This window comes from Engraulis encrasicolus, chromosome 20 (genome assembly GCF_034702125.1).
Source record: "Engraulis encrasicolus isolate BLACKSEA-1 chromosome 20, IST_EnEncr_1.0, whole genome shotgun sequence".
Taxonomy (NCBI): domain Eukaryota; kingdom Metazoa; phylum Chordata; class Actinopteri; order Clupeiformes; family Engraulidae; genus Engraulis; species Engraulis encrasicolus.
Window position 1 is genome coordinate 14,846,650 of NC_085876.1, and position 20,254 is coordinate 14,866,903.

A 20,254-nucleotide genomic window follows, 5' to 3' on the forward strand; every position below is an offset into this window, starting at 1 on the left:
CGACTCACCTGTTAAACTGGAAGTGCCTAGTGCATTTTGGACAAAATAATACTAATAATTCAGAGTTGAACGGCTGGTTGAATTTTGCCTTTTCTCTGATAGTGACTGATACTGCTTCACATTTTGCTAATTTGCACAGGTGTTCCAAACATCTAGGAAAATATCTATTGCCCTTACGCAGCTACTGCATTTTTTCCATGTTACAGTTTGTGCAATGGTCCATTAATTTAACTTAGCTAAAGTAGCTAAATGTAATGCAAATTAATAAACACATTTTAATAATAAATGCCCATTTATGCAAACGTGTAATAGTAATACTACTTTGAGGCACATTAATTCTAGGAATATGCTTTAACACAAGAGAGTACAACATCTCACATTAAATTTTAAAATGACCCAAGTCTGTGTAAAAAAAAAAAAAGAGCTGAAGATATGGTTGAAGACATCTTGTTCATTCATTTCTGATGATAGGTGGATGATTTCCTGCAGTTTGACCTGGAACCAAGCTGTCAATGACCCTTGTCCTCATTAACACGAGCTGCTGAAAGTCACAACTGCAGACTGCGTGCAGGAGTTCCTGTGATTACATAATGTCCAAACAGCAATGAACTGAAATGGCGCTTCATACGTGTACTCAAATCATTCACGTACATGTAACCGGGTGATGTGAAAGATATTCTAGTTTCTGTTAAAGTTTAAACAGTTGTGCACTGGGTGACAACATGACATCAACTAATAATAAACAAAGGTGAATCTGTTAAGGGGCAGGAACAGAGAAAGTAAATAAATACTGTATCGTAACCATCCATGAATGTCAAAATAAAAATTGAGTAATTGGTAAATTGGTAAGATTTAACACATTGTGTTTCAGGCAGGCTTATCACGGATTACTTCTTTTTTATCAGGTAAAAGGCTGTTTGTGGATTAAGAACACATCAGATGACTTAACAGACACAACGTTGTGTTATCAGTCTCCCTCCCACTACTGTAAATCTTTGTATTTTGTGACCCATAATAGCACTCGGCTGTATGGGTTTCAGTCATTCTGACAAAGATATACACATTTTGTTCACTGTATTTGAAAGGGTATGAAATATAGTTTTGGCTACAAGACAAATGCAGATTACTGTTTATTATCAAGTCATGACGATCCCAAAGATACATTTAGATGCTGTGACATTGTTTTATTGTGCATGTTTTCATTTGGTGTGGCTAGAAAGACACCACTGAAAAGAGTGTTTTACATGATGTCACCTGTCAGAGTACTCCCTCCTCTGCATGGCAGAGCTGCTAAAAGTCCATCCTCTGACAGGAAAGTGAGTGGGAACTCTGAGAAGAGGTTTGAGGTGAAAACACCACCAGTCTTTTTTTCCTCACAAGGGCTAATAAAACAAATGCGTCTACATTGTATTATTTGACTCCACATTGTTGGATGGAATTCATGTCAGATTTGCAAAGTCCAACTTTCGATACTGCAGAAGTAACTGAATTTGAGGGTGAATTTGATACACTTAAAATCGGTGCACTTCACTGACTGACACCTAACTTCTGTGTTTGGAGCAGTCGGCAAAGAAATCGAAATACTATTTGGTGTATGCATTTTCCAAAGAGAATATACAGTAGCAGAGAATATGTTCCGGAAAACTCCAGACTCCAGTCAGAGACCCCCCTCAAGGCACCAGCTTTTCCAGATTGGTTACTTCAGCAGAGATACTTCATGGAAGTAGGCTGCGAATAATTTAGTCCCCTGGATGTAGTTAGACCTGAAGACAGAAAATATCAAAAACAAAAGGTTTTTTGACCATCGTAAACAGTAGGGGTGTGCAAAAAAATATATCACAATACTACTTTTCATAATATTCTACATCGATTCATGACACCAAAAATCAATTCTTAAGAAAACAAAATGAAGTAAAATATTGTTTGAATAGTTAGTGAGCATCCGCCAAAAGATATAAAACCTCTAGTCCTGTTGGTTTTCAGTCAGTTGAGATAAAGTACAAGATTAGACTGCACAAAGCAACTGGTAATAAAGCAATGCATGGTAATAATACCTAATGCATCATCATTTAATTTCGTCTACAACACCTCAGAAACTGTGAGGTCGCTTGACAAGTATGCATGACTTTTAGAACATTAAAATGAGTACAAAATAGAGTTCATATTGAACAATGTAATCTGTTGAGTTATTGTTTTGGTCAATAGGTCAAGGTCAAAGCTCTATAATCATGGTTTGTCCATCACCCCAGAAAAACGAGGGTTATGTATATAACCACGGTTCTATGAGTTCCTCCTGACCTCCAGAGGCGGTGCTTACAGCACATGGATATCCACGTCTATATGCACGTCCATGTGCTGTAAGCACCCCCTCTGGCGGTCATGAGGAACGATATAGAACTACCAATGCAATGATGCAATGATGCAATGAAGATTATTACACAGGATAATCTCAAGTCTCAAATATAGACACGCAGGATTTAGATATTAAATATGTAAGCCAATAGTCTTGTAGATTTGAAAAGTAAGGTGAGTTACGTATACATGCTAAGACATAAAATACAGGTTATGAACCATGTTTCTTTGTTGGAAAATTAGACCCAGACGAAATCGGTTGCAACATCTCATGCATTATGATTAATATTGACAGGTTTAATTGATAAAAAAAATTGTTAAAATAAATCATTTGAAGATGAAATAAGGCTCATGTGGTGACCTTCCCATAGTGTCCCTCTTCAAAATAAGGCAAGCAGAAAAGTGAAACACATCTTGTGTCTGCAGAGTGGGCTGTTACCTGTTGAGCTTCTCGTTCTGTGAGTGAGCTCCGTCGTCCGAGGAGCCCACTGGGAGGAGCATGACGTTGCGGCCCGTGGCCTCCTGGAAGGTCAGGGTGACCGGGATGCTGCCTCCCTCCCTGGTCAGGTCAGGCTCCACACCGAACACTGAACGCAGAAGAAACAACACAAAACAAGAGTGACTACGTTTCACAGACAAAAAGAAAAAAAACATACTATATGCACATTGCAGACATAAACAGTGGGATGCTACCTCCCTCCTTGGTCAAGTAAGGCTCCACATCAAGCACTGGCAGAGGCAAAGAATATTTTTTGTTTTTCATAGATCAATCGATTGGCAGATAGACAGGCAAGGGGGCAGGCAGGCAGACAGACTGCCTGACTCAGATAAAGGTCTGTGATATTTCTCCCTTCTGAAATTGCTCGCCAACAAAAACGTTTCAAGCTGCACAGGCCGCCTTCATTAGCCATCTAAAGAAATAAAATGAGCTGACTGCTGACTTCCATAACAGGAACATGCATGACTGACTGCCTAGTCTGACCACAATGTGACCACGGTCACGGCAGAAAGCAGAAATGACTGCATGTCTGAAATCAGCAGAATTTGCTATGACTATCTTCTACGCGCATGCTTACGTCAGGTATAGGACAGAAGCATGTCCACCATTTCCACCTTGCTATATTGATCAAAGCATCAGCATAACAGCAATGGCAAGTCAGCAAAAAAAACATGACAAATGCAAGTCAGGTCTAATTTACGTGTACAATGTAAATGCCGAATCGTACCTACTTTAAATCGCATACGGACAGTATGGTTTCATAGCAATAAACCATAGTACACGTGCCACGCTCCATGTCTGAAAACTACATAAAATCAGTCTTCATGGCTTGGATAGACAGACACAGGCTTTCATGTCTTAAAACTACACACATCATGTCTATACACATATCATATCTATGTATACTTACCCAGTCTACATAGCTCTTAAAACCATGTTCAAGTGTTTGCCTGTGTACTACATCTGTCTTTGTGTCACCATACTCACTACTGTCTCACCATACTCACTACTGTAAATACCAGTCTCCATGATTTCAAACACCATACACCAGTCTTTGTGATTCTAAACTACAAAAAAAAGAAACAGTCTTTATGGACGTCCCTATAGCGCACACCAGTCTACACTTTAAACAGCATATAGGTATACTAGCTTCCGTAACTCTAAACTTCACAGGCAACGTCAATCTGCATGGGTAGGATAGAAAGTGAAAAAGTCATTATGGCTTTAATCTACACATACCAGGTACTGTCAGTATGTCGGTACTCTCTGTACTATTTCTCTATCTACTTTATCTGTGTATATTGTTGTGTGTCTTGGATTTTATGCACACGTCATGTGTTGGTAGCTTATGTATGTCACCTATACCTATACCTCTCTCTTGAACTACAAAATGTACAATTTGTTTCTACACTTCACAGTTCTAATGACACGTACCAGTCTTCATGGCTCTTCTGCCGGCCATGAAGTGTGGGTGGTTGAAGTCTGCCACCCAGGCCTTGGCCCCGTGGCCCATGTAGGCCTTCATCTTGTTGGGGCTCTCGCGCTCCGCAAACTGCTTCTGGAGGTGACTGATGACCTGAGATGGTGACGAGAGCATTTGATAACATCAGATTAACAGAGGTCTTCACCAGCCATTTCAGACAGACAGACAGACAGACAGACAGACAGACAGACAGACAGACAGACAGACAGACAGACAGACAGACAGACAGACAGACAGACAGACAGACAGACAGACAGACAGACAGACAGACAGACAGACAGACAGACAGACAGACAGACAGACAGACAGACAGACAGACAGACAGACAGACAGACACACACACACACACACACACACACACACACACACACACACACGCACACACACACACACACACACACACACACACACACACACACACACACACACACACACACACCATATTTTCTGTTGCTTGTTTTATACTGTAGTACGTACTGTATGTCTGTGTGTCATTTTTGGCGTCAATGCGATTGGGCAGCAGATACAATTGCCCAATGAGAACAATTAAGTTAACGGAATAAAACAACAACCACACACAAAAAATGGGCAAGGCTATATTATATAACCCAAGTGAATTACACTGTGCATCTCATTACATTATACTGTGTCTACCTGGTATGACGTTCCAAATGTCACTCTAAATATGTTAAATGGAAAATATTTCTCCATGGAGAAAAGCAGTCAGTGTGTGTTAAGGCTGGGATAGGCCATGGAAACAGATAAAACTTCACAGTAACCCACTCTCAACTATGAATACTCTATGCCTAGAGACACAATACGATGTAAAGGAAACAAAAAACGCGTTCAATCAAACAGGAAGAGAAAAACCTGCATTATCTTACCAACTTCTCCACATGCTTGGGGTCCATGTCTGGGACGAGACGGATGGAGAACTTGCCAATGACCTTGCGGGGAATGACAGTCTTGGCCCCGCCTTCGGAGAAAGCCCCCTCGATTCCATGCAGGGAGAGAGATGGGTACCTCCACCGGTGCATCAGAATTTGTTCCTTCATGCAAAAACGCAAAACCAATCAGTGTGTGACAGACTCACACTCACACAGTAGAATTTCTGTAATGAGAAAGTACTTCAGTAGATATCTGGAACAAAACAATGCAAGTAAATGCAAATAAATAATTTGTAAGAAAGTGCTGTACTACAGTAAATATCAAAAGCTTCAAACTTGATCACAAAAGCTGAGCGGGAGGTACATAAACATACTTTTGTGTCGTGCAGCAGTTTGCATGCGCCGACATCCTTGCAGTACTCGTCCATGTCAAAGTCGATCTTCTCGTATAGCTTCTTCTCCTCCTCCGTGAGCTTGGCTACGGCGTCGTACATCCCAGGCACCAGGATCTTCCCCTTTTTGTCCACCAGGGAACCTGATTGGACGCAGCAAAACGTCAATAAGCACATAACCTGACAAGCTAGACAATTCACAAATGGTCTGATTACGCTTCTCTGGGGAGGGTTTAGTCGTCCACCAGACGGCTGGCCAATAATCGAACGCACATGGGCACACAACAACATACGCCATGAACATCAACTGTCAGTGATTGGTCCACTCATTTCAAACCAGAGCTGAGCTCACTCCTCTCACTCAAGCGCTCCAGGGCATGGAGGATCCACACCAGAAATGAATTCATGTGGTCTGGTAAAACTAGACCAATAAGCACGGGATCTCAAACCAAATCTCCAATCTCACTCCAACAACTAGACATGGTTGAAAGGGTCACCCACACAACCTATTAAAGGGATACTCACCCATCATTGCGATCAGGTCTGTCATGGCCTCGTGCACTGAGCCTCCGAACACTCCAGAGTGCAGGTCCTTATCACAACACTCCACCTGCAAAACAGAGGCAGCAACATTGTTACATTTAACAAAAATATGACATAAAATATGACAAAAAAATATTTAAAGGAAAGATTAGGTAAGAGTGTAGTTAGCGCATGCTGTAATATCATGAGGCAAAGATCTTGCCTGGTTTGCTTGAGTAATAAATATGCTTGATGTTAAGGGACATCATCACTCTGGCCCCTGCTCAACAACACGCCTGTGACACGACACTGAATTTTGCATTGACGTCAGTCAGTCAGTCTACAGTATTTTGCCATTGTACTGGAGGATTTAAAGGCTGGTTGGCCATATCAAGCTGCGTTTAGCTTGGTGCAGCAGTTAGAGATGCATTTTCCAACACGAAAATTGCTATCCAGCTAGTAGAGTCAGCGGCATTGCAACCAACAAAGCAGATAATCTAGCTTGTGACTGTAGTTTTGGGAACCTAGTCTGCAGAGGTGTCGATAAAGAGATAAAAAAGGCTTGGGGGGGTATGCAAGACAGAAAAGGTTGGGAAACACTGGGTTAGTGGCTAGTGTTCACTAGCCTGATTATCATCGACTTTCAAATTTCTTCAAGACTTTGTCTGAGCAAGAATATAACAATTAACGTTTCCAAAACAGCATGGTTGACCCACCTCCCTAGGTTTGCAACTGGTTGACTGGTGTCAGACAAAGTGGGTGGAGTTCCCGATTTTTCGGGAGATCAGAAATGATATTTGCACTGCTCTTGACCTGACCAGAAGCAATGCAGAAGGTGTTGCGTCACCAGGAGGGCGTGGCCTGGCTAAGCGTTCACATACCTCGATGAAGAAGTAGCAGATGCCACGCAGGCCGTAGGTGATGCAGGGCTTGGTCTTGCCCAGCCAGTAGTTGTCGGAGATGCAGACGTAGTCCACGTCCTTGAAGAAGGAGTCCTTCCGCGAGAAGACCAGCTCGTCCAGGCCCTCAGAGCCTGACTCCTCCATCCCCTCAAAACAGAACTTGATGTTGATGGGAAGCTCCTACAATGAAATAAGGGGAAGAGGTCCACGAAAGGAGCATTAATAAAAGGTACACACTGACAGATGCTTCCAAATCCGAGTCCATTATTAACACAATGTTTCAGAGACGTTGTATTTCATCCACATGCCATGAAAAACAAAGTGTCTGGAACACTGTTTCAATAAACTCACATTTGGGAGAGTCGATCAGTGTGCAGATCTTTATTATTTCTTTTTTTTTAGTTCAGGTATTCAGGTCAAGCACCTGCACTTGTGTGATGCGCCCCCATATTTTCTCTATTTGGACTGCAAAAAAAGAAGCACTTAGGCATGACAGGAGTTATGTTGAAATGGGTTATGATACTGTCTGAAAGTTATCCATGTCATCACTTTTTATGCAGGATATGAAAATGTATGCTGCTCAGTTGAGTATATTCCAGCCACACGACTTCAAAGAAAAAAAAACTAAACACTGACTGAGCAGTGCACATTTATTGAGTGCAAGGTGCTGGAAATCACCCTGACATTAACACAGAATAAAGCTTTTACAGAGAGAAAACAAGAAACGACCTTTGATCATCAGACAAGAGTTGAAAGTGAAATCTTTTTTGGAATCTGACAGTTTAAATGGCCACAATACACGGGGTCAGGGTGTAGACCGATGTGCTTTTTATACTGTTGTCAAAGCTCAGAGTGCCCATCCTATTTCCTCTCTCTTTTGTACCCTGACAGTTTTAAGATGCCATCGTAATCTGGTTGCACAATGCAGAGAGGAAAATAAATACAAATAACTCCACCACTACACAGCTTGCGTTACACTCCACAAACTATTCTTACCACGCCTGCAACGAGCCAGATAAACATTAATCTCAATGTTGCGGAATTGCACGACTGATTAGATTTGCTTTAACTGATCATACCTTGCTCAGCTGATTAGATCAATGACCGTTAATTGAATTTGGGCCCTTGTAGAGAGTGTTTTTTTTTTAATCAGCTCTGAAGCATTAATGTCATCCCAAGCAAGATTAGATTTACACACAGAAATCAATGGTGCATGGTCCATTCAATGCTGCTACATGTACGCATTAAGTTAGAATACCTTGATTTATACTTGAAGTCAAAGTGCTGCTGCTTGTGTCCTTGAGCCGGTTTCACTAAGATAGAGTATGACTATAACTTAGATAGCGGGTCTAGTTGAACTAAGCACACACCTCTAACAAATACTGCTGCACAAAGTAGTTAAGACTTGTATGAGAGTTGTACTATGTTGCAAAGGATTGTGTGGGCATTCTAAGACTCAAGGAAATACAAAGTCACAAAGGGGTGTTTATGGGGTCCACGGCAAGTTGGAAGGAAAATGTAGCAAAACAAAATAAATAACAGATAAATAAATTAATTGAAAAGTGCCAAAATAAACAAAAATATTATTACCATTACTGTTTTTTAATATATCCCAATGGGAGTTAATAGACTGTATACGTATCTCAGTGATCTGAATGGGGACACAGACACAGAGATGGACTACGGTTGTGAAAGGGGTGCACAGAAAAAATGGTGCGGCACGGCCCATGTAAGAGGGGCCTTGCCCGGAATCTACTGCTATATGGGGGGGGACTTGGCTGGAATGTACCAGTATATGGGGGGCCTTGTCATGGTAAAGTTTGGGAACCCCTGGCGTAAGCTACAGTACCTGCTTGGTCTTCTGGTAAGCCTCAATGCAGTTGAACCAGGCCAGGACAGGGCCCTTGTCATCAGTCGAGCCTCTTCCATACAACTTTCCTAAAAGAGTTGGAAAAAGAGGTTAGTAAAGTGGAACAAGGGAGCATAGTCAACTTCACCCACCAAGTAATAACAGCAGAAAATGTTCAAACTCTGGTTAAACAGTGCATATGCACAAGGATATAGAGACACATCAGCCTTCTGTATCAAGCAATACTCAAAGCAATTCTGGTTATACTAGTCTGTGTTTACTTTTTTCCATGTGTGTAAGGCGGTACTCAAAGCATTTCTGGTTATACAACATATCTGGTATCAAAGATCAACAACACCATTGGAGTACTAAAAGCAGAGTCCCTCTGCACAACCGCTGTCCAGGTGCTGGTGATGTGCAGTCAAAGTAATCCAAGGAAAAGGGGGGTAAATCAAGGTACACTGGTCTTCTTTGCCAAAAGATTATTAGGTGATCAACACGTTTCACTGTTGCTTCATCAGGTTCACACAAAGAGTACAATGAAGACCAGTGTGCAGTGATTTACCCCCCCATTTCCTTTGATCAATGGCACCATGTTCAGAAATGACTTGCCTTAATGTACATCTGCAAACTGAAAGCACAGGATTAATGGCCCATTTCAGACCCAATCCAAACTAGTAGGAGATTGCACTTCTCCTACCTGAACATTTCCGCTCCCGTTCCTGACAGTTGAAGTGGGAGTTCCAAAACCATGGCAACCGCCGCGGTTGAGTTGACTTTAGCGAGGTGTTTTGATAAGAGCCAAAGGAGCTCCATTTCTCTTTTGTGTAGCTGTTTTAAACACAACCATTTTAACTCAACATATTCTTAATGTTATTACTTTATATTTTGTCAGCATGAATGTAGCATATGACAGAATAGGAGCCATAATAGCTATTATTCTGTCATATGCTACATTCATGCTGACAAAATATAAAGTAATAACATTAAGAATATGTTGAGTTAAAATGGTTGTGTTTAAAACAGCTGCACAAAAGAGAAATGGAGTTTCAGTATTTATGGACATTTTAAATAACGGTTCCATTGGCTCCACCCGACTTCGATTTGTTTATGTGGGAGTAGTGCGAGATCCCCCTGACTTCGCTAGTTGAAGCTTCCACTTGTGGAATGTGGAGCTTCCGCATTTTTCGTAGTAAGAGGATGGTTAAGTGCGACCTCCTGCAAGTTTGGATTGGGTCTGGAATGTGCCATTGCATTCACAAGATGTTTTAGGTCAGTGGTGTAACACTGGTATCCATATTGGAATTTTTATACCCAGTTCCTATTAGAACGAGGAAGTGAAAATAAGACCGTGCGCTCAGCAGTCTTAGTTTGAATCAGGCGACATGTCACGTGGCTGGAAGTATGTCTCCAGTCATGCAAAAAAAGTCAGTCAGACAATTTAAATCATCAACCACAAGTGCAGACTCAACATCAACATGACCCAGTGAACAAAACCTTTGGTAGATCATTAGTGCATTACATCAGCATTACACATACACAAGCCTGCATCAGCCTTATCCATATGAAAAAGGAATACTTCCTAAGTGATAATTCAATGGCTACAGACGCCTCATATGAGGGAAGTAGGAAATTCTGTATTTTATTGGATAGTAGGTGCCATATTAAACATCAAAATCATACAAATTATTTTGTAAGTTTCATGTATTTTCATATGGGTGCAGCTTTTTCATATGTGCGTGTGTATGCCAAGCTTGAGCAACACAAGATCTGAACAACATTATCCCACTCTCTCTCTAAGGCAGTGATCTGCACCCAGGCAGTTTGTGTACCACTAGAGGTACACAAGCACACATTGCGAGGTGTACGTGGAAAAATGTGATTATAACTAATATATCGAGCTTTTGTCACAGTAGGAGAGGGGAAGAGCTCATAGAACAAGAGGTGAGGGGGTACTCATTGTATGACACAAAAGTCTTTGGGGGTACACAAGACAAAAAAAAACACAAAACACTTAAAACAACTCACCATCTACCTCCACCAGTTTGAAAGGCTCTGTGTCCCAGCCGTCCTCGAGTGCTGCGGGCTGAACGTCAAGGTGGCCGTAGATGCACACGGTCTTCTTGGCAGGGTCTGAGCCCAGGTTGCCCAAGATGATGGGAGGAAGAGGGATCTCCTTGCCATCCGCCAGCTAGACATAATGAAGCAACATGTATGATGAACACTGTCAGTGTGCAAAGACTCTCATTCATCCAGGTCATCAGTAGCCTGTTTTTTACCAGACCACATTAATTACTTCATTACATTGCACTAATGAATAGCGCTTGGGTGGAAGGAGTGAGGTCAGTTCTGGTTTGAAATTACTGGAACAATTGCCGACAGTTGGCGTTCATGACGTACAGGGATAACGGAGATACCTGTCATTTTAGAGTAGGAAGTTTCATGGTTCAAGACGACCAGCCTGTTGGCCATTCTTCAGTAATTACACCAGCAAAGTGAAGTGTGAAGGTTCAATTAGTAGGGTAAGAGCACAGTTTTTCTCAGAATTTTGCAATGCACACAACATTATGGGTGACATATCAGAGTTCAAAAGGGAGAAATTCTTGTTGCTCGTGTAACTGTTGCATCTTTGACCGAGACAGCAAATCTTTGTGATGTATCAAGAGCCACAGTATACAAGGTAATGTCTGCATATAACCAAGAGGACTGAACCACATCCAACAGGGTTAACTATGGGCCAACAGTCCCCAGGGACCAACATGGTTGATTTTTCTGTTTGGACGTTTATTTCTTCTTCTTTGGGACTGGCCCACAGTTCAGAGGGGGTGGCCCTTCTTCAATATAGATAGCGGACTACAAAAACAGCTTGTATGTATGAGGGCCAGTTTCACCCCAAAATGCCCGAATGTTTTTTTTTGGGTCCCAGTCTAACCCTACAGGTGATTTAAGTCAAAAGGGTTTACGTAGTTGAAGGCCATTGGCCTTACAAAGGTAAGTTCAGCAGCATTATCTCTACAACGCAACATGTCTTTGCACGAATATCAAATCCATTCAAATACAGCTACTCACGCCTGACTGGCACACGTCCAGGCATTAGCAACAATTTAACAGCTTTCAGGCATTTACCTTCTGTGTGCCGATGTCGACCAGCTCCACTGTTCCTCCGAGTTTCTCAAGATCCTTTGCAGCCATCTCCATCTGCTTTTTGATCTCCCCACGTTTCTCTGGCCACGCAGACACACTCTGTACAGCGACCCATTCTGCCAAACGCTGCAGGGAAGAGGAAGGTGCCTCTTGTTAGATGTGCACTTGTGGGCAAGCCAATGATTTCACATTTAAACAGCAAGATGTTTTCACTACTCCACATCAAGACTTTTTTTTCTTACCTGGATGTACTCTTCTTGGTGGTCATCCACGTACTTGAAGATTTCTGGAAGGTTAGCCATGTCTTCTAACTTTCACCCTTGCACCGCAGTCACAGCACTGGAAGTGGGCCTTTGTCTACGGGGTGTCACATATTATCAGATTGCTACTATCACAGCACAGGCTCCTCCCGTGGGCTCGTGACACTTGCCAAAGAGAGGACGCGTCAGCTTGTTTGGCAGAGCTGTCAGTGAGGCGGTCAAACCATGCATAGCTAGATTGGATGAAACAACTATTGTGTTTGCTATGGTGCAATCACATCAGTGGGCATATTATTGTTGTTTCAAATAAGGTCAACAATACAATGGTGCTGTGACAGTGCAGTCAATCGTACAAATACAGGAAGTGTAGCGGCAGCGCAAAACAGCTTGTGGACACGACTGAATGCATTTTTTTTACCCTTAGCCCAATAAATCATAAGCAAAAACGTTAATACATCGTAAAAGTAATCAGTGGAGGGGAAAATGATCTTTAACGGCCTGTTACATGCGGTTTACGGTTCTGGTTGGAAAAAAAACTCGACTTGAAGATGCAGCATTTGTTTTCACGTTGGTCATCAAAAAATCAGTGGACCGACAGAAGCGTTGCAAAACAGCAATGACTCAAATTCGGATTAGTTTTGACGAAGTTAATGTTGATGATAGCATTGCGATAACATTCCTTCTTTGACACTGACCACTCTAGTTATTACTTCTAATTGTTTGATAACTATGTGATAACGGTTTAGAATGACTATAGTGCAATGCCTGCTTGGCAGAACTTATGAGGATACTTGTTGTTGGTAGAAGGGTTTAAGTAGCCTAGTCAGTTAGCCTTCACCAAATTAACTACCGTAAAACAGTGGGGTATAGGGACAGTCATGCAAGATATTACCTTAATGATAAAACGCGAATTGTCATCAGATATAGTACATCAAGCTAAAACTGTTTGGTTGGTAGCGGCTTCATTAACTCAGCATAGCATGCATGTGAAGAAGACCGTTTCCGGTTCGTCAGCATCCCCTCCGTGACGTCAGTTTCTCTCACTCACATTAGCCAACCACATGAGGGGATTTTAGTTTCTTTTTATTTATTTTTTTACAGCAAAATTGTTGTTTATTACGAAATGCTCTCTTTTAAACCTGCACTACCGTATTCCCTGTGCCATATGAACTTTTTAAATAATTAACCAACAGTAGGCTACTCATTATCCCAGTATGGTTATTACCAGCAGGTGTTCTCAATAATGAGACAACCTCTAATTAGCCCTAATTGAAAAAGGTATTAGGGGAGAGGCTGTTTGTGGAGTTTAAAAGGCAAATGATGGCAACCATGCAGAGTGGAAGGCCATTTCCAGTTGACTGCAACGACCAGCAGGCAGCAATGTTTGTGCTAGTTTGGATATTGTCGGGTTTGACCCTCTCACAAACATTGGGTCTTAGCAGTCAACTGGATGGGCCACAACACGGGGGATATGGCACATTTTCTTTTGTACAGAGCGACCCAGAGTATACAGTGGGCACAGCTGTTGTCCACTCTGCAGAGTCTGATGATGGTGAGTCTGCCACTGCCGAGAGACATCTTAGGATGCTGACTGTTAGCCGTGAAAACCTCCCTGTCAAGTGCACGGACCGTGACATGACTGTGACCCTTCCTGCTGGACCACTCAGTGGAGTCAGAATTCTGGGTAAGTAGCTTCCTGCCTTGTTAATGTGTGTTAAGAATTGCATTTGTGAGTACTAAATCGCAGGAGTGGACAAACTGCATTGAGAAAGTGAAAGTCCTGCCAGATTTCCCTTTGGCCTGTTTTCCTGAAACAGGGGATGTCACTAATTAGTTCATCAACCTGACTAAATTGGTAATTAGGATTGGCTGATCCATTAGACTGGCTGGAGCTAATATGTGGCAGGGTTTTTACTTCCTCAACCTGGGTTGTTTGCCCCTGCTAATTCACTTTTTAAAATACTTTTTAAAAGTATTATATAATGCATATGTGCTTTCTTCTACCTAAGGCGCCCATGAGACCCAAAGTGTGTCCGAGGCTCCTAAATCATGTGGGTACAGCCTAACCAAGGAGCAAACGAGGAACATTCTCACTGTTACCTATCCTGGCTGTCATGTGACTATGGAGGTTAGGTTTTTAATATATTTCCATTACTTTTTTTCTGTTTTGTTGTTCTGATAATTGCCCCGATTGGCAGGAGTGGTGATTGTAGTCAGTCTGTGTTTGTAGAAGATCTGAATGATTGAAGTAAAGTTCTGCCATAAAACAGGATTTGGAGTGTGCAGACTCCTCCCCTCACTTTAACAAAAAAAAAATCTCATTTGCCCCACAGAAAGGCCAGCATACTGTCAGGTTGCTGTACATCACGGTCGATGGCGACGTGCGTGTAGATGCAGTTTCCTGTCCCGCTCAGTACCTGAACATGAGCAGGCCGCAGTCTGACAGCCCAGCGGACGTGCCCAAAAAGAAGTCGTGCCCACATACTACTGCCTCCCCAATACCAGGATCCACCCCGACGCCTGTTGTAATTCCTGGCGGTTTGTATGATTTTTCTTAATTGCATGCTTCAATTCCCTTTGGAGTTCAGTGACTTTGTGCTCTTGTCCAGATATTCAGGAGGGGTCATGATGGTATTCTCAAACTTTACATGAGTGCATATTTCTAAGTTTTACCTCCTTTTTCTTGACCTCCCAGGTTGCAGCAATGTTCCCCCTGAGCAACAGATTGAGTGTGGCAGTGGCTTGTCTGCCGCGGACTGCATTGTGAAAGGCTGCTGTGTGAACCCTTCGACTTCCAGATGCTACTATCCTGTCAATGGTGAGGTTTGACTACGTGTAGCACCATGCGTATATTTGACTTGACTAGCACCACTCAAAATTTGTATCAATGTGCTTTTAACATTTTGTTGAGGGCACAAGATGATTGCGCTGTTCAGTGGTATCAGAATAAAGGACCCTTTTTTTCCCTCCCCTCCCCTTTGATTCACCATCTTGTTTGTAACTTGCCTATCTTGTCTCTTGCAGAGTGCACGTTGGACAGGAACTTCGTTTTTGCCATCAGACACGATATTACCAGTGAACCGATCAGTACAACTTCCCTCGTAATTGCTGGAGACCCCAGTTGTAGGCCTGTGCTTGTCAACAGCCAGGTTGCCCTTTTCAAGTTCCCAGTAACTGGGTGTGGAACTAAAGTCTATGTAAGTGTGTTTGCTATCATCACAAATCTATTTGTGTAGTGTCTTATTTTTTTTTACTTACTAAACTCTTCTGTCTCTTAACTAGATGATTGGTGAGACCCTTGTTTATCTGGCTGAGGTGCAAACAGTTGTGAGGGCTCTCCGAATGAAGTATGGAGTCATCAGCAGAGACAACCCGATCAGGTCTGTGTACTCCTTTTTTTGTGTGTGAGTGTCCAAACCTTTTTTGATGAGTTTGGGTTTGGGCACTTGAAGTATTTTAACGTTTGTATTCTAAACCCACCGCTGCATTCACACTGGGTGAAATGGCAATGAGTGGTGAATTTGTGCACCATATTTCATTTTTATCTAAACTCATGTGTGCATGTCTACTGGGGAGTACTCAAAGAACCTGGGTCAGTAAGTAAACTAGTTAAAGTTGACCCTGAGGTAGGGGTAAAGCATCCAGTAGAGGAACCTGTAGTCCATTTTCTTCACTAAATCTCCTGTGGCCTACCTAGTAGCAGATTTTAACACTACTTGTAGGTTTACTTGGCCAGGTTTATCACTTAGCAATGTTCTAGGAATACCCACTGGTTGCAGTGAGTTGTTCTAAGTTTTTGCCACTTCCCCGCTTCAGGATCATGGTAGAGTGCCGTTACCCCAAGAATGCCAATCCAGACCAGGTCATGGCCAGTGTTGGGATCCTGGTGATGAGTCCAAGCCTGCCACCTGTTGTCACCTCTGAGGGACTGTATGGTGTACAGCTCCGAATTGCTAAAGGTTTGACCCTCTTGCTTTCATATCGAGCCTTGAGCTTTGTCCATTTTTTTTCTTGCTTTCTAAAGAAATGAAATCTCAATTCTTTTCTTCCCATTGCAGACCGCAGCTTCTCCACGTTTCTCCCTCACTACCATCAGCCACTGCGTACCTTGCTGGGAAAGCCGGTGTATCTAGAAGTGCGCATCTTTGCCCCCAGGCCTGCTGCCGTGCTCCTGGTGCACTACTGTGTGGCATACCCCCGTTCAGCCAGAAAGGCCCTCATTCTCCTTTATGAAGGGTAAGTTGCATCATTGAAGTTGCGTTAAAATTCTGGCATCTGCAGTGATTTGTCACATCAAGGGTTGGAACACTTCTTCCTAGGCTAGTGCCTCTGTTAAATTTTAGTTCACTCGTTGTGGAGGATGCGTAGGGATCTTATTCCCACCAGCCATTCCAAATTGGTTGTGCCATGATGAGAAGGACTGCACTGAACCTGGTACCTTAATGCAGTGTTTCCCAACCTTTTTTGTCTTGTGTACCCCTAAGCATTTTTGTTGTGCCATGAGTACCCCCACAAGTCAAGTTCTCTATCCCAATGTAACTAGGCTCCATACATTTGTTAAAATGACATTTTTCCAATTACCCCCTGCAATGCGCTCGTGTACCCCTAGTGGTACATGTACCCCTGGTTGGGAAACTGTGCCTTAATTTCTCAAGTCCTAGCATTACAACTGACCATGTTGTGGTAGTGCCCCTACAAGTATAAGTGTTATTGTTTGCCAGGCTATTCTGGGGTGTGTTTCTCGACAACATGCTTGGTTGCAATTAACTTTTCAATTGGAAACCGTGTATGTTGCTAATTAGTTATCAATGGTGCTTTTGAGAAACGGGGTCCTGTTTTTTGTGTGTTGGATGAATAAATGAGGCGCTTCATCTTGTCATGTACTGACACTGAGCCGTGTTCCTTTCAGATGCCCCAACACCTTGGATGCCAGCACCACCTCCATTCTTCACATGGGCGACCTCCCTCAAAATCGCCACACGCGTCGCTTCATGGTCAAGACGTTCCAGTTTATGGATGTAGCCACCAATAAGTTCATGGATGAGGAGGTAAAGATTTTTTTTTTGCCTCCTGATTTTCTTAAGCCCTATACCTTAAACTTCTGGCATGCCTTAAAACAAAGTGCTTGTTTGTATGAATTGCACTATAGCCTACAAATAGTTGTCTGTACAAAAGTTTAGTGGCTTTGTTCCTTTCGCACCATCTAACTTCTGTGCTCTTCCCCTCAGATTTACTTTATGTGCTCAGCGGAAGTCTGCTTCCCATCAAAAACTACCTGCAGAATGACCTGCTTTGACAACAGGGTGTGTGGTTCTTTAATATTACCATGTTTTTAATATTACAATTTCTGTTTTCTTAATTGCATACTTGATGACTGTCTTTTTTGTTTCCTTCCACAGCCTTGACCAGATACTCCAATCACCAGCAATCCTAAATAAAACCTTTTTAATCGCAATCTTTGTTGCATGATTGGTCATTTAACATGTGTCGCTATTGCAATGGCTGCATCTTATTTTCAACCAAATGACTTGAGGCTACATGAGGCTATGTAATGTATTGTTCCACGAGTGCATGGCTTTTCTGTAATGCATTTTAACAACCTTGGGTAAATGCTAGGTGTTTATATGCACATTGCAAATCTGATCTCAAAAATCTGTGAAAAGAACATGAACACAGCCTGTGTACACAATCTGCAGTTTCAGGGATTTGAAAATATTCTCATGGGGTCCCGGACACGTGTTCTAGGTATATATCCCTCTACTGCATGAATTATTATATTTACAAGGAAAAAATGTTTCAGTGCTTTTTTAGTGTAAAAATTAGTTTAATAGATTTCCAAAAAACAAAATAAAAAAATATATTTTTAATTAAGATTTTAGCTTATGGTTGCCATATGGCAACTTCATGCAGTCGTGGAATCTTATGTAAAATCAGGTTTTCCTCATAAAGAACTTTTCCTTGATAAAACTCCAATATGTTACTTTCCAAATGTTAAAACTCATTAAATTACATAAATTAAAATATATGTTTAGTATTTAGTGAAATTATTTTTGGTAAGAGCAAAATATGGTCCATCAATTCGGCCCATAGACATGTACACACATTTACAAAAAAGCTTCCGAAAAGGTTGTTTACACCTATTTGCAAACATGTACAATGCATTTTTACATTAAACATGTCTAAAATTATAAGTAAAGATTATTCATTTGGCAGAAGAATTATAAGATATCTGTAAAAATAGCCTCATACTAATCTAATCCTAAGTCATTCCAATGGGGTTGATTGGGGTGAATGGCCAAAATGTTGTTCCATAACTGCATGAAGTTGCCATATGGCAACCATAACATTTTACCATTTTACAAAAAAAACCTTTGCATCTAAAGTTGTTTTAATGATGAAAAATAACAGTTTACATATTAGAGTTTTTTTTAATAATATTTTGGGCTGAAATGCTGGTAATACCTTGGTTTATGGAGGCCTTGAGCGACGACCTCCACACACCAAAGTAGGTGATGAAAAAGGGCTTCCTGTGTTTATTTCTTAATCATGTGACCTGAACAGTTTTTTTTGGTTTCAAAGTAAAAGGCTGTCTCATCACAAATAAGTCAAAATAAATAGGTTATAGTGTAGTGTACCATCTACTAGAAAAACTGGAAAAAGATAACGGTTGCCATATGGCAACCCTATGCAGTAGAGGGATATTCCCACTAGTGGTGTCAACAATGATCGATCCGGCGATCCAATCCAATGCGGGGCATGGACGATCCAGAATCGATCCGGCAAGTTTCAGAATCGATCCGGCATTTTTTTTTAAGTTTCAATTACTTCCATGGATATTTTGGGAGCAAATGAATGTTAAATTAAATAAAAGCACTTCAAAACATTGCAAGACTGATACAGACTGATACAGAAAACAGCCAATAAATTGTTGCTCAGTATCTGACTCAGTATTGCCTCATCATGACTGATTAAACATTTGCTTTGTTTTCAGTAGAAATGTAATGCATTGCAATGCATTGTAGAATTGAATCGGATCGGATTGGATCGCATAGAATCGAATCGGATCGAATCGCTACCTCCCGAATCGTGATCGAATCGGATCGTGAGGGCAGTGCCGATCCACACCACTAATTCCCACACTATGCTAAGTCTTTTGGATAAGTGGCAAACCACACGGGGGTGAAATTATTTATTGCCTGCCAATGCCAAATATTTGTTAGGCCTACTGAAAAAAGGAATTCTGTAATAATTTTTTTTTACACTTTGACCAATGTGAAACGATCCCTCACATGCATGTGAACAAAAGATGTATGTGGCCATTGGAAGTATACTTGACCTAGCACTCCTTTGTAAATGCATCTTGCTGGAAGGCTGGCATATTTATGAAATAGCTGACTACATCTAAATATTGATGGACAATGTTATGCAATAACAGTTGGATTATGGTTTAGTGGTTCAGGAGGGTCAGTTTAATTCCAACGCAGTTGAGGGAGGGTAATTTACCGGTGCTTTCCTACGTCCTCTTCAATGACCGAGGTACTCTGTCCATGGTCATGCAGAGTTTTTGCTTCTCCATCATGGGAAGCTTGAGGGGACAACTTAAATCGGACTTTCATCACAATGAAGGCTGATCGTCTATTAATGCCATAGGCAATGTTGTTAAAATGACTAACACTGTTGCCGAGTGCCCTTTTAATGTCTTGTGTTGTGGCGGTCCTTTGTTTTTATGATGGACTATTTTATTCATGTTAGTTGTTTATTAGGGCTGTAACGATACACTCAACTCACGATTCGGTTTGTATTAGGATTCATGAGCTAAGGTTTGATACACACCACGATTTCACATTTGCCAATATTATAAACTTAATGACTTAAAAACTATGATAGTTTATAGGTAGAATAGGATACAAGAGGCTAATAATCATTTTTAAAAGTTTCTATAATAATGATGATGCTTGGAAGCA

General features: G+C 41.6%; 2 protein-coding genes across 2 annotated transcripts; one reads left to right on the top strand and one right to left on the bottom strand.

Annotated features, from left to right (window-relative positions):
• Positions 1-1,117: 1,117 nt before the first annotated feature.
• Positions 1,118-13,305, bottom strand: cndp2 (carnosine dipeptidase 2). Its single transcript, XM_063185485.1, has 12 exons — positions 13,183-13,305; positions 12,273-12,387; positions 12,013-12,156; positions 10,915-11,077; positions 8,887-8,975; positions 7,017-7,217; positions 6,139-6,223; positions 5,596-5,756; positions 5,219-5,383; positions 4,286-4,427; positions 2,792-2,939; positions 1,118-1,763 (listed from the first exon to the last, which is right to left on the bottom strand). The coding sequence occupies exons 2-12, from the start codon at positions 12,330-12,332 to the stop codon at positions 1,697-1,699; spliced, it is 1,425 nt and encodes a 474-aa protein (XP_063041555.1). The 5' UTR covers positions 12,333-12,387; positions 13,183-13,305; the 3' UTR covers positions 1,118-1,696.
• Positions 13,306-13,602: 297 nt separating this feature from the next.
• LOC134435741 (zona pellucida sperm-binding protein 4-like) lies at positions 13,603-17,745 on the top strand. The gene is made up of 11 exons (XM_063184788.1): positions 13,603-13,974; positions 14,300-14,418; positions 14,624-14,828; positions 14,986-15,108; positions 15,315-15,487; positions 15,573-15,670; positions 16,107-16,249; positions 16,349-16,526; positions 17,200-17,338; positions 17,519-17,593; positions 17,690-17,745. Exons 1-11 carry the CDS (start codon positions 13,608-13,610, stop codon positions 17,693-17,695), a joined length of 1,626 nt encoding a protein of 541 aa, XP_063040858.1. The 5' UTR covers positions 13,603-13,607; the 3' UTR covers positions 17,696-17,745.
• The last annotated feature ends 2,509 nt before the right edge of the window (positions 17,746-20,254 follow it).